Source organism: Fistularia commersonii, chromosome 14 (genome assembly GCF_037954325.1).
Source record: "Fistularia commersonii isolate RoL2024-O1a breed Wild chromosome 14, RoL_Fcom_v1.0, whole genome shotgun sequence".
NCBI lineage: Eukaryota > Metazoa > Chordata > Actinopteri > Syngnathiformes > Fistulariidae > Fistularia > Fistularia commersonii.
In genome coordinates this window covers 4350334-4365000 of record NC_141297.1, presented here as the reverse complement: position 1 = coordinate 4365000, position 14667 = coordinate 4350334, and the positions used below count along the sequence as shown (strand labels likewise).

The 14667-nt window shown below is 45.3% G+C and overlaps 2 protein-coding genes across 3 annotated transcripts in view; both read right to left on the bottom strand.

Annotated features, from left to right (window-relative positions):
• LOC147226978 (ER membrane protein complex subunit 3) overlaps positions 1 to 944 on the bottom strand; it is a 6212-nt gene extending 5268 nt beyond the window's left edge. The window contains exon 1 of the mRNA XM_086159686.1: positions 872 to 944. The gene's annotated coding sequence lies outside the window, so the exon portion shown is untranslated. The remainder of the gene's footprint in view (positions 1 to 871) is intronic.
• An 842-nt stretch (positions 945 to 1786) lies between these two features.
• The window catches only part of LOC147226975 (IQ motif and SEC7 domain-containing protein 1-like), an 89680-nt gene continuing 76799 nt past the window's right edge, over positions 1787 to 14667 (bottom strand). For both annotated transcript variants that reach the window (XM_086158936.1, XM_086158937.1), the window contains 9 exons: positions 13718 to 13840; positions 12565 to 12731; positions 12240 to 12379; positions 11998 to 12123; positions 10995 to 11094; positions 9738 to 9899; positions 9409 to 9639; positions 8362 to 8411; positions 1787 to 7635 (listed from right to left, as the gene is read on the bottom strand). In XM_086158936.1, the coding sequence (XP_086015062.1) occupies positions 6418 to 7635; positions 8362 to 8411; positions 9409 to 9639; positions 9738 to 9899; positions 10995 to 11094; positions 11998 to 12123; positions 12240 to 12379; positions 12565 to 12731; positions 13718 to 13840 (2317 nt within the window). In that variant the 3' untranslated portion in view covers positions 1787 to 6417. The remainder of the gene's footprint in view (positions 7636 to 8361; positions 8412 to 9408; positions 9640 to 9737; positions 9900 to 10994; positions 11095 to 11997; positions 12124 to 12239; positions 12380 to 12564; positions 12732 to 13717; positions 13841 to 14667) is intronic.

Below are 14667 nucleotides of genomic sequence, written 5' to 3'. Positions count from 1 at the left end.
AGGGTTGCAGTGACCCTAGAAAATGTATTTTAGAAATATAACAAATGGCTTAAAATCCAGCAACAGCCCAAAAACATGACAGGAAATGACGCAAAGCTCCGCCAGATGACTTTCACGGCCCACATCCGGTTTAACAACAAAACTGCATAATTTATTCCTTATGCATCAAGTGACATGTAAAAAGTAAACATCATCCGGCAGACTTAAAGAAGAAAACTTGAAGTAAAAAGTAAATCTAAAAAAATGTCTTAGAATTGTAATTTGTAATCAAGAGGCTCTTATTTTGAAAATCAGACGGGAACAAAACCACTTCTCCGCTATTACCTCAGTCAGTCCAGGATCCGGCGCAAACAGAACAGTTATTATTATTAGTTACTATTATTAAGTTATTATTGGTTATTAGTTAATACATGATTTTTATTTTTAAACTTATTACGGTCTTTCAGTTGCTGTCAAACGATAACTCTCCGGACAGGGGGAACCTACAACGAGGTGCACCTACAAGTTTCAAGCCTGTTTCGCTTGCTGGACCTTAAAACTTCCAATAAACAGACCTGACAGCCGACAAAGGGGGTCTTAAAGCCGGTTCGTGTGGAGCAGGGAACCGGTAAAACTCACGAATCACCGAGGGACGGTTGAGGACCGACCGGCGGACCAGAGCCCCGCACAAACCTGCTCCTGTCACTTAACGGAACCCGACCGGCGAGCGAGAGCGACTGCTAGCCTTTAGCAACAGGCTACAGCCACCAGCCGCATCACTTCCCTTGTTTTCGGGCCGTTTTTCGTCCCGACAGTTTCATTAACACAACCCCGGCGGTTTGTTTTACCCAGTTCCGCGACAACACCCTGGGGTAACGGAAAAAGAACTCACCACATTTAGTGAGTTGGCCAAATGCTGATGCGGCGGACACGCCGTTCCGTTTGAGTGACGAAGGAACACTTCCTGTTTTAGCGGAAGCTTTGTGTCACGTGACAGATCAAAGTTTTTCTGATAAATTAAGAAAAAGATTTAAAGTTATATTATTGAATTTGGAACGTAGAATGAAAATTCGCAGTATCTGCTCGTTTTTATTTTTTTCGTTTAATGACAATCAGGCATGATCTCCCGGTGGAGCAGCTGTTAGACTTTCCGCCTTGCAATACGGAGGTTCCCGGTTCGATCCCAATGGTCTGCCGGGCGACTCTTCCCGCTGCATAAATAAATATCTGGCGAAATATTCGGGGATCTTCTGTTGTTGAGTGGTTGAATCGTGATTCTCATCGATATGTGGCCCTGTGATTGACAGGTGACCCTTCCGGGTTAGACCCCGCCCCTCGACACCGCTGACAGCTATGATTGGCTCATGGCCGCAGTGACCTTGTGAGCAAGATGGCGGCATGGCGACTGAATGAATGAATGAAACCATAAATTGGTTGGTCCTTAAAACCACCATAAACTGTGTAATAAAAGTCCTAATACAATGTTTTTAAGTAATTAATTGTCATTGTTATTGATGTGGAATTACCTAACAGGACTGTTAACACTTTACATAATCAAAATAGACACATTTGCCAAGCCTCACCCACCTTCTCAGCCTTTAGTTAATATTTCTCTGATATATTCATAATTAATCGAGATGTGTTGGTTAAATGTCAATATTAGCCTGGACAAATCTTTAAGAGAATCAAGTAATAATAACAAAAAATATAGCAGGTCCAACTGTAGTGCATGGTGTTTTGTGTGTGTGCGTGTGCGTGTGTGTGTGGCTATGTAACCACCCAATCAACAACACAGGACACATTTTCCCATCAACATGAACAGATTTTTATATCTTTAGAGCAATAAATATTTCCACTTTTTTCCATTATCTCTGCAATTTCAAAAACAAAGTACAGGTAATATATATTTATATACACGGCTAAAATCTTTCCAAACGTAATTTTTAAAATAAGGTCGTCTCTGTTGACACGTATTTGACACTTGTACTGGTACAATTTTACAAGGACTAAACCAGTCTCTCTTTGCTCTACATTATAAACAAGATCTTTTTTTTTCTCCTCTTCTTGGCGTCGTGACATCCAACCTCCGCTCTCATATGGATACAAACAAAAACAGGCTGGTTTCACGCAGGAGGAGTCTTTAACTCTATTTAAACCCCATCTGGTGTGCTTTATGATTATTATCATTATTATTATTATTATTATTATTTCAGTGTTCCCTGTTTTTTTTGTTTCCTGCAGCAGCAGCAGCAGTCAGGTAAGATTTATCTAAAGGCAAAAACTCCCTCCCGGACTTGAAACCAGCCGGAAACAAAACAACCGGCCGCCGAGCAAAGCGAGCACTTTTTCATACAACGATGGTTATGTACATTCTTGTTTATAATACAGTTTCATTCAGTGCAGATACTGTAATAAATATCACATGCAAAACTGATGATCGAGAGCAGATCTGGGCGGGAAAGAAAAAGGCCTTGAAAGTGAGAGTTTTACAGAACCGGGCTTTTTTTTTTTTTTTTGATCGTTTGTTTGTTTTACTAGCAAACATGCTGCACGTTAATCCATTCATCCGTTTATCGTCCGCTAGTTTGCGTGTGACCGTCATCATGATGAATCAATGGCCGATACGTGGCGATGCAGACCCTTTAGGAGGAAAAATAAAAAGTGAGCGGATCAAAATTGGAAAAAGGAAATCTATAGTATTAAATAAATGCCAGAAAAACTTTTGAGACAATGGAAACTTTCTGCCACCAGGGAAAACTTTGCCAACAAAAACAGAAAAAACAAAGTCTTGCCAAGAAAATCTGCATGATATAGATGATCTAGTTTCAAGAAATCATTTTGATTTTTTTCCTCACAGACTGGCAGGTCATTTTAATTTTACTATGATAAAAGAGGCAAAACAAATAAAATACATCTTAACATTTTTTAAATGGGTATATCTAAACAAAATAAATTTGTAATAGATGCCTGATGTTTTTTTCATGGGATAAAAACAAATACAAATGTCCTTTAAAGTAACAGAAACCTTACTAAAAATGCATTTCATTTGCAGCATCTGTAGCTCATTTTTCTTTTCTTAAAAGTTTTCAAAGTAAAAACAAATAAAAATGAAATACGATATTTCTTGAAATGGGATTATCCTGCTGTTAATCCTGCGATTAAGTCGTATGATTGGTTTAAATTGTTGGATTAATAATTGTGACAAGACTTTGGTCTTTGCTGTTGAAAGGCAGTGGTGTTACGCGGCAGGTGTGTGTCGGTAAATGTCTTAATCTAGATTAGACGCAGCAGTAATCCAGCAGGTTACCGTGGCAACTGCTCATGTCGCGGAACAGGCGTACAGAGGGTTAATACAATAACTGGAGTCATTTTTCAAAATTTAGTCGCGTAAGTCACAGAGAAGTCTTGAAGTCCGTTAACGTGTTAAAATAACAATAAATAATAAAATAAATTTATATTAAAATGCCCACAACAGAAGAGAAAAAAAATATGAACACTCAAAAAGCACAAAACAAAATAAAACAAACAGAAACGCTAGAAATACAGAACCAGCCAAAGGAGTACATTTTGTTAGTAGGAGCTCGTCGCACAACAATATATTGATATAAATATCAATAACACACTGGAAAAAAAAAAGTCACCGGGGTTCTTCGGGTGGAAAAGGAGGCCCAAGATGGTTCCCTGAGGAACTCCCTCAAAGTTTTGAGCGAACCACCAGCATAAAGGTGTTATATTTTCCCCACGAGGAACCCGGACGTGCTCCCGCGGCCCGAAGAACTCCGAGGAGCGTTTGGTTGTTGAGAGCTTTTTGTTAAGAGAAGCAGTCAGATCGATGCGGCGGACGAGAAAATACACACTGTACACGTGGTATCTACAGTAGGTGCATTCATGAAATCGGCAAAAAACAAAACCAAAAAGGAGGAAAAGAAAAATATTAACATTTGCATTCACAGCATCAGAGGCAATTCCCATCGTCCGACGGGGCGATATTTCGCACGACTCACGGAAAGGGACCGCCGCGCAGAGTTTAACGTCGTTGTTCTGTAAGTCAAAGATACAGGCGGGGCGGAAAGGGGCCGTCCCGCCCTGACATCCTGGGATCAGCAACGGAGGGGAAAGAAGTTTCGATTCTGGGATGGAAACCGGAAGTGCAAAAATAACGCGTAAAAATTAGTTTGTTCAAGGCGAGTTCACGCACTCTGGGTTCTTTTTTTTTTTTTTTTTTTTTCAGTCCCCCCCGTTATGATAAAAAGTTCCTTCGAGAGGAGATTAGGTCCAGTTCAGTTCAGAGGTTCCTCGCTTGGATGACGGAGAAGAGGAAGGGCTCAGTCTTTCATCCGGGTTCCGGTAAAAGAAAAGAAGACGGGAAAAAAAAAACACTGCTGATACTGTACAATCAGCCCACAAATATCTCATTATTGCCAGATTGTTATTTGGAAATATCACGTGTTATATCCATTTAATGACGTACCATCCTTCTGTCTGAAGGCACCTTAGTCCTCGTTTCGTGAAACAACATGAGCAGGATGGATTTTAAGGTTTATTTTACACCCTGTGGAAGCGAAACCAAGGCAATATCGGGTGGAAAACCATACACTTCTTCATCACTAGGTAGTTTTAAAGTTTTTCTCAAAATGCCATTGAATGTCAGGAATTGAGGGATTTCTTTTTATATCATTTTTATAGAATTTTTCTGCCAGTGCAGTCTCTTAGTTTTTCAGGACCACTCCAATCCAAGGCGAGGAAAAAAAGAACCAAAACCCAAAAATGATAAAAATACAACGTGTTTCTAAAGTACTGACAAGTCTAATTTCAAACTACATTTCAAAAGGTGTATTCAGTCAGAGCCGGATCCCTGAATCGTGCTTTAATCAGATTTGATTTGATTTATATTATAATAAATCCCCCATAGTAGTTTCCCCACTGAGGGACGAATAAAGGTATTTCTTTTTAGCATCTTATTTCAGTAAATCTGTTGTATTTAAAATTCAGTGAATTTGAATAACAGAGCGATGGGACACTTCCTTGGGTCAGGTTTGTGATCGTAAATAACAATTCTTGGTGAATTCGGCACTGCCCCCTAGTGTTTACATCCGGATCACGCCGCTGCGCGTCAGCGGATGCGTCACTTTCCACGCCCCTCAGGAGTGGGTTACTTCGGTGCACCAACCCCTCTTTTTACGAGAAGGAATTAGCAGAAAAATGCCAAAAGTTAAAAGTCCAAATCCGTTAAGACAACGTCGTGGCCGAAACCCTGTCACCCAAAAAGATTCTGAGGTTTATCTCACAGACTGGAAAAAAGTCGTATCTGCTCGGATGGCTTGTTTTCTTTCAATTTAAAGAAAAACTTTCACGAGACATTTCTGCGGTCAAGTAAACTGGAAAGTGGCTTTTTTTTTTTAAATAAAATAAAATTACGAAATAAATGCATATAGGATATTAACCACGGGACACACCGATACTCATCAGCTACCGCACACGTCATGCACGTCCATCTAAGACACGGGAAAACGGCGCCATATGCACGCCAACCGCTCCTGCCAAAACACTCGTCAGTACATCGAGAAATAGAAAAAAAAAAAAAAAGTGGTACAAGTGCTTTTTGTGCAGAAAACAATTTCGGTGCGAGACCAGTGTGTGTGTGTGTGTGTTTTTGGAATATTGTCAAAAAAAGGTCCTGTGTTTCGGGCTTCCCTGGGAAAACCTCCGGTCTGTTAGCATGCTAGCGCTAACCCTTGTGTTAAAATCTCAGGCACTGGTCCCTTCATCTGTTTTTCCACAAAGGAGGCGGGACTCTCAGAGCCCGACCGACGGATACCGGACGTACTTTTAACATTGATTATCGGCTCCTGAATGTATCGCTGATGGATCGGCGCGGGCGGATCGGAGGTCTTCACCGATCAGTGGCCCCAAGTACCTGATGGGTACGAGCTGGGCGACGGCTCAATTTTGTTGGCCGGGAAAGACTACGACAACAATCGAACGCCAACGAAGTCGCGAATAGATTCGATAAACACTTGAATTAAAGACAGACGGCGTCTCGATATCCTCTCGATCCCGAACACCTCCGGTATCGGCCGGGCTCCTCTAACCTATAAGTAAAGAACTACAAACATGTCCTCCCCGGGATGCGTCCACACGGTGAGGTTTTCACGGTGACAGCTGCTGCGTTTCTTTGTTGCAGGGGGAACAAAGATGGCCGCCCTCCGGCGTCCGTCTACCTACGGGGGAAGTGGATGTGAAAGTAGCACAGGCTGAGCAGCTTCCTCTTCCCCGCCCTCAGCATCCTCCTCCTCACCGCACGACCGCTTTGATACACCTGCACCTGGCCCCGGCCCCTCCTCCGAACTCTGCGGCTTCCCCTCACCGCCGCCCCCCGGTGGCCGGCGGCGGTGGCGGCGGCGGCGTGGTGAGTCAGCGCCCTCCTCTTCGGCCTCCTCACACGACCGTGCTGATCCGGCTGACGGGCTTGGCTTTGGGGGCGCCCCCTTGGCCGCCCGCCGCCCCCGGGTGCGGGGAGAGCGGGGCGTTGGACGGGGGAGGCAAGGGGGAGTGCGGAGGGGGAGGCGGGATGGAGGAGAGCGGCGGGTACTGCGGCGCGTAGGGCTGCTGCGGCGTCTGGTTGACCAGGCGCGCCGAGGGGGTCTGCGGCGGCGGGGTGGAGAAGATGAAGTGGGTGGTAGGAGAGGCGGAGGGGGAGGGGCTGAGGGGGGAGTGTGCGTGCACGGCGTGGTTGTGAGAGTGTGTGTGCGCGTGGGGGTGGGGCTGGGAGTGCGAGATGGTCAGCGGGAGCTTGCCACCGCCACCGCCAGGCCTCCCCATGACGGGATGCGAGTGGTAGAGTCCGTGCGGGTTGGTGGGGGTGAGCGGGGAATGCGGGGACAACGGCGGCGGCGTGGTGAAGCCCGGGTTGTAGCGCTGCTGCGGAGCCCCGCCATGTTGCATCCTCTGATGCTGCTGGACATGAGAGGGAGCGCAGCTGGGCGGCCCCTGCCGCCGCGGCACGGAGACCCTGTGCGCGAGCGGGTGGTGCTGCGGGACGCTCTGCATGTGGTAGCGGTGGTGGTGGTGGTAAGGTGGCGGCGGCGTCTGCTGCTGCTGGTGCCCAGTAACCCCGCACCCTCCACTGTTGCCGTGGCAATACTGGGCGTGCAAGGCCTGGAGCTTGGACGGCCCCCCGCCCGTAACGCCTCCCCCGCCAACTCCGCCCGGGTCCGACTGGCCGAGGTTGCCGGAAGGGGAGGGGCACGGGGAAGGGGAGGATGGGTGGGCGATGGGGGGCTCGGGGGCGGGGTAGTGCGGGGGGGACGATATCATCAGGGGACTCGGGGGACCCTGCGGCGTGGGCGACGTCATCGTCAGGGGACCAGGAACTTTGCCTCGACGGCTGCCAAAGAAGTTCCCCAGCAGGCCGCCGCCACCTGGTATCCCTCCGCCGACCCCAACCCCTCCCCCGCTCACGAGCGGGGAGGTGACGACCCCTCCCTGGTTGTGACAGAGCCCCGGCCCACCCCCCACCCCTGTACCGGGGCTCTGAGTAGGGCGGTGTGGCCGGTAGGCTGCGGGAGAAGAAGGCACCATCATGGGGCTGTAGGACAGACCTCCGGCGGGCAGCGGGTGCTGCTGGTGCGGCCGGGGGCTGCTAATAATGGAACCCTGAGGGGGAAGCAGGAGCACCGTTAGACTTTGCTGATTTCCACCTGCTGACAAACCGAAACGACCGTTACGGAATTCGGACCCTCGGCGGTCCGTCAGCTGAAATACCCTCGCTAACGGTCGCAGACGCAGCTGGCTGCTAGCACTAGCGTCAACTACGGAATGCAATTGTTCATCTCATTGTCCCGCCCCTTATTCAGAGCTGGGTCGCCGTTGGTTGACCCGGGCGCCTCCATCCACGATGAGGATTCCCGGGCCAGACGGGATACATGATCCCTCCGGTATGTTCTCGGTCGCCCATGGGACCTCCTGGCGGACGTGCCTGGAATACCTCCAACCCGTGGCTAACATCCTCTTTCGCTCCACTCATAATGTTGCTGACATTCTCTTAAGGGAGTGAGGCTACTTCCTGACTAAACAACAATAAACAAATGCTGAAAAGACCCAATGAGATGAGTTACCGGTGGCGTGTTAGCACGTTAGCACGTTAGCATGCTGTTAGGTCTGCACTGCCAACAAACTGAATTGAAGTGAGACGGTCAAAGTGTGACAGAAGGATGGGGTCGGGTTGGACATGCGAGGAGTGACAGTGGAGGAAACAAAAACCGCCATTGTCTATGACTTTTGAATTGTGTTAGTTTGATGGCATTAAAAAAAAAAAAGTCTTAAGAGATGAAGACGGATGTGACTGACGGTCGGTCCGGACGTCACTTCATGCAGACTTACTTCGATGGTACTGTCCAATGACCCGACGCTGTTCCTACGACCTCGCTTCCCTGTCAGCCAATCACAACGGGGCAGCGTTAACGTTCGTCTCTACGACCCAGAGAAACACTTCCGACCCTTTCGCATACTTTGACCAGATTCAGAGTTTATGACCCCCCGATGAAGAGAGTATAACATTTTTAAAGAAAAAAATTGAAATAAGCGTCTTAATCATTTCTAGTCTGTTTATCATTTTTCTTACTTTTTGGTGATTTTTTTGTGTTTTTATACTGTATTAACATATAGCTATATGGACTAGTCAAGACGGCAACATTGTTACATTTTATGAGGGATTTTAAATGAAATCAACACAATCATTATGACCTTGAGCTAAAGCTAAAGCTACAGCATGTTCTAAATGAGGGAGTGCTGCGTCGTTCCCATGGCAGCCCAGCAGGTGGCGAAACCCCCCCACAGCATCGCAACCCTCCTGTCTTATTTTTCCATTTCAGGTTTTTCACTGTTTCATCGGTTGCGTAACGTTTGCTCCGAGTGACTCATTTGAAATCTGCGGCAGCAAACAGAAACGGAGAACGACAGAGTGTCAAAGACGAGCCTGGTTCCGACCCGGAGAGTCCATTTAATCCAAACTGAGCGGGAGATTAGCAATAAACCAGATGAATTTAGATTAAAAAAAAAAAAAAACCACCTGATAGAAACAGAATAGATAACTCAAACTGTACATTAAATTATGAAAAAAAAGAGAAAAAATGTTAAAGATTTTACATTAAAATGAAAAGAAAAATCTAAAAAATCTTGTAAAAAAGGAAAGTGAAAGTTATTTAAGATATCAATAGCAAACTGAACTTGGAAATAACTTGAAAAGAATAACTCAGAGAAGAAAAAGGAAAACATGCAAAAATGTTTAAAAATAAAATAATAAATAATAAAAATAAACAAATAAATAAATAAATAAGTAAAAATAAATAAATAAATAAATAAATAAATAAATGAATAGATTGATGAATAAATAAAGAAAAATAAAAACTCAAAAGGGGAGAGGCTCACCCGTCTCGGAGAGATCTCTGAGGGAGGAGCTGAGCGCCGTGCGTTTCAGTCCGTCCACCGAGGCGTACGTGTCGTCCAGGCTCGGCCGGCCCAGCGTGCCGTTCACCGCCTCGCTCTTCACGGGCACGCCGCCGCCGCCGCCGCCTCCTCCACCGGGCATCCCCCCTCCTCCCGGCCCTCCGCCCGCCAACACGCCGGGACGCATCACCCCCTTCTGCTTCTCCAGTTCGGCTGAGCGGAAACGACAGATCGAGAGGGGACGAATTGATATCAAAAATTTAATTTAACTTAAAAATGACAACGGCCAAATCATCGCCACGGCAACTCACACTCCACTCTGTACTTCTCCATGTCCTGGACCTCGGCGATGCTCTCCCGGAGGTCGGAGGTGAAACGAGCTCGGTCCTGCTGGCTTGGCGCCGTGAAGATGATCAGCACCTTCCTCTCCCCGCCAGGGTTCGCCGACGTCAGCTTGATCCCGTGGGGGTAGTCTGGGGGGAGGAAGGGGTGGGTGAGGTCAAGATTATGTGTGTGTGTGTTTGTGTGTGTGTGTGTGAGTGCCCTTTACGAAACAGGGACTTGAGGTGTGTCCCCATAACGTCACTGTACAAACACATCGATGTCCCCGCATCATAACATATACCAACACTCACACACTCGCTTCTTACCTCCATTAAACACACACAAGGCAACAGATAAACATGCATCCACCCACACACACACACACACACACACACACACACTGTCAGATGGATGCTGATGAATCATATGGGACAATCTGTCATGGTCACAGTCATGGCTTCTGCCTGCCAATTCCCGTTTAGTCCGACCGCCCAAAGAGAACAACAACCAAACAACAACAACAACAACAACAACAACAACAATAACAACAACAACCAAAAACCTCGCACTGCACCTCTAACACGCTGACCAACACGGACGAGCAATAGCAACTGGCCGTGCCATTTAACACCGCCATCCCGCCCCAAATTTGAAATCCACAGTGTTTTTGAGTGTGTGTGTGTGTGTGTGTGTGTGTGTGTGTGACCTCTTGAACTCTTGACAGCTTCCTCCGCTCACCGTGGGAGATGGTGGGTGTTTAATTGTGTTACTAACGTCAGTGACAGGTGTGCGGGGCCGGCAAGCAAGGCGGTAAAAGGCTGAAAGACGTATTTTCACAAAAAATAAAAAATAAATAAAAAGCCACATTAACAGCAGAGTGTCTGGGAGAACTTTTTCCCACGGGGACGGTCGCAACATTCTGCTCGCTGCCTTTTTGAAAAAGAAAGAAAAAATGACTTCCTTCTTTGGATGCGAGCGTGAGCGGCGTGTGAACCACGCAATGCCGTCACCGCGGCAACTGACAAGCCCCAGAGGTTGCGGGGTGGTGATGTTACAACTTGATGATGGTATCTTAGCAACAACATCGGTGTGACTTTAAGTTAGAGCTCTGCTCAAACAGCCTTGGCTATGTAACTGGATCCAGGTAGAGCCAGGTGCAAAAAGACAGGTGTTACAGCTACTTTTTTATGTGTGTGTGTGTGTGTGTGTGTGTGTGTGTGTGTGTGTATGTGCGTGGTACTCACAGGTGTTCTGGAAGGTGTGGACCTGCATGTCCACCAGAGCAAATGATTGTCTGAAACTGTACGTCACTGAGGTCTTCTTCTTTTGGAAGATCTTGGTCACCTGAGGAGGAGAAGAAGTAGAGGGAGAAGAAAAAGAAAAAGGAGAAGAAGCAGAGGTGTGGAGTCACAAGAGGAGTTTGTAGTTATATGATGAAATTTGTATGGTAAAATGACATAATATACACAGATTCTAAGCAATCATTTGAATCTTTTATAATCACTGTACATTATAATCACAAAATTTTAATATATACATGTATAAATTATTACAGTACATTATAATGTTCATATGTGTGTATATACACATTTTCACAATTTAGCAAGATGAGCAAATGAGCAACTCCTTTCAAATGCGCATCCACAATTAATCAATTCATTCATTCATTCATTCATTCATTAAAATCTATCCTGCAATCAGGGTGGTGGGGGGGGCGGAGCCTAGCTAGGCCGTGATTGGTCAATCACATCCGTCAATCACAGGAGGCAATCATTCGATTGACACCGTGATTCAGACCAAAAAAACAAAAAAAACCTCCGTGTTTAAGCTCCTTATCTACCGATTGTTAAATCACTGGATTTCTGAATGGAGTTCTGTGCAGCCAAGAAGCCCCGGAGCTGGAATGGAGACACGCTTGGTAGATTTGAAATAAAGATGTTTTTCTTTGACGAGCCAGGACGTTCCTGCTCGGGTCCTCCTGCCGGAAGCCTTTCTCTTTGTCTGTGTGTGTGTGTGTGTGTGTGTGTTTTTCCCTAGCTTGATGACATTTTCTGGAGTGCAGCGTTAAACGTGAAACCGAGGCGTCGTGGGACAACCCCCGCACACACCGCCCCTCCACTGGGAGATGAACCTCCTCGGGCTCCGCGAGGAAACATCACGTGGAAGGAGCCCAGAAATAGCTGCGCTGACACACACACACACACACACACACGAACACACACACAGAGCTAAGCGTGTGTCAGTCACCATAAGCAGATCGTTGAACAGGAAGACTTCTCGCTGGTGGACGCCGCTCCTCTGGGCTCGGTTCGGGTCGGGAACCTCGAAGAGCTGACAGCAGCAGACCAGGCGGCGGTGAGGCAGGGACAGAACCTGTGGAACACACACACACACACACCCACCCACACACACATTTTTGGTTGTTTTATCCAAAATGCATCATCAAGAATCCAACCCCCCCCCCCCCCCCCGCAAGCCGGGGTCCTTACGGGCTTTTTGCCGACCACCATCCTCTCCACCGCCTGGACCTGGGAGACGTGGTCGTCGTTGGTCCTCAGCTCCCACTTCTGGATGCGTCCGTAGATGGCCACCAGCAGGTCCCTGGGGATGTCCTGCCCGTTGTCCACGCCTGATGCCACAGGAACCCGGGTTATTCTCCATTTGCGTTTCTAATCGACGCGCGTCACCAAACGGGGGCTAACTAGCTGAGGCGGGGGTTTGACCCGGACCGGTCACCCGGTCACCCGGTCACCCGGTCACCCGGTCACCCGGTCACCCGACAGACGGCCGACCCGCACGGAACCGGGCACTGACCTCGCAGGTTCTTGATGAAATCCTCCAGCTTCATCTTCCTCTCCGGCTTGACGTTGGGGCTGTACATGTCCGTGTTGAGGAGGATGATGGCGAACGCCAGGATGAAGATGGTGTCGGGATTCTGGAACTGCCGGATCAGCACCGGGTTACAGACGCAGTACCGCTGGCTGCGGACGGAACACACACACACACCCTCCGGTCACATGGTACGTTCCATCTGTTCCCAAACTTCCCAAACTCAAAGGCGGACTCTACTATTTATTTTTCGTATTATTCTAATAACAATAACAAGACTGACCCTGACAGAATTATTACATATGCTTATACTACAACTACAGCTGCTGTTACTACAATCTTATGATTACTACTACTCTTCTCACCAATACTACTAATAATGATAATATGAATATATAGATAAAATACAATAATATTTTTTGTCGAAACCTTCTCGTCTTGCCCCACAACAAGAAAATTTCAACAAGAATTCACCATGACCTGGATGACTGAGAACCACCAGACATGATAATCATTATATATCAATATAATATATAATGAATTTAGAAGTGATAATGATTACTGTAATAACATATTTATTATGTAATAATTACTACTTTATTTTTTTTAAAGTAGTTTTCACTGTTATTATTGTTATGAATACTACTGCTACTGCTACTACTAATATTACTGTGTGATACAACAACTACGAGCATTACAATACTGCACAATACAATACGTACAATACGTTACATCACAAGGACTACAACAATAACCACTGGTAGAAATAATGTAAGTCATAGTTAAAATAAACAGGTTTTAATTAAATTTTGTTCCTAAGGTTTAATATTAATATTTACAGCACTATTACAATAAATACTACCAATACAGTTAGTTATGGTCAGTTATGGTAGTAACAGTTACTTCCATAATATCATATTTCACATATTAACATATTATTATGATAATTATTAGTAGTAGTTGTTGTAAAAGTAGCAGTGGTTTCAATGAAAATAACAATAATTGTATTTATTATTAATGTGAGAAAAAAAAAGAAAATTGATAAAAATATTGGCAGAACAGCAATAGAATAGAAAATCAGAAAAATGAAATAATTTAACTTTTGTAAAGGTTTGTCTTTTGAGGTGGGGTTTGGTACCTGAAGGCCTCCACCAGCCGCTCCACCCGCTGGGCTTCACCCTGCACCTTGATCTGGGCCTGAAACTTCCTCAGGGCGTCGTCCAGGTCCATCCCAGAGAAGTCCATCTCATCCAGGACGCAGCTGCACACACACACACACACACACACACACACACACACACACACACACACACACACACAGGCGTCAGCTGATCTTCGTCACACACACACACTCACCCTGACCCTTGGGTCAGGTGACCTTTCAATCTAAATTAGATGTTAAATCTAAATAATATGTGCAGTAAACATCCAAATGTTTGTCCCGCCTTCCAGACAAAAGTTTCTTTGAGGTATTTTGGATTTATAAAATATATAGATTATCAATCATCAGTTAACCAATATATATCTATAAATCAAAACACGCTATAGAAACATTACAAGCAGTTTTTTGCAAAAAAACACTGACCAGATGAGGACAATAAACACTGAGGACTAAAACAACCACATTTTTTATAGATATACCTACTTATAAGATAAGATAAGATAAGATAAGATAAGATAAGATAAGATAAGATAAGATAAGATAAGATGAGATAACGGAGAAATTAAAATTGTCAAAGCAGCATTACAGGATAGAAAAGTGTGCAAATCGCAATAATAGAAAGAATATATAATAAAGAATATAGAGTTAAATAATTGAATACTATTTAGAAATGAATACAAAACTATAAAAATATAAAACAAAATATGAGAAATGCCTTGTGCAAGCAATGGTTATAGAAATAACTAATATAGTTGGACACGTGGGTAGTAAAAATGAAATGATAATGAGTGTCCAGAAGAATGTATAAATATAAATATAAATATTGCATTTGTAATCGAAAGCTGGCACTCCTTTGATTTGCTATTCCGACCTGGTGGCGCTGCTGTATTTTCCATGACACAAACCCACATGGGGACCCTGTTAAG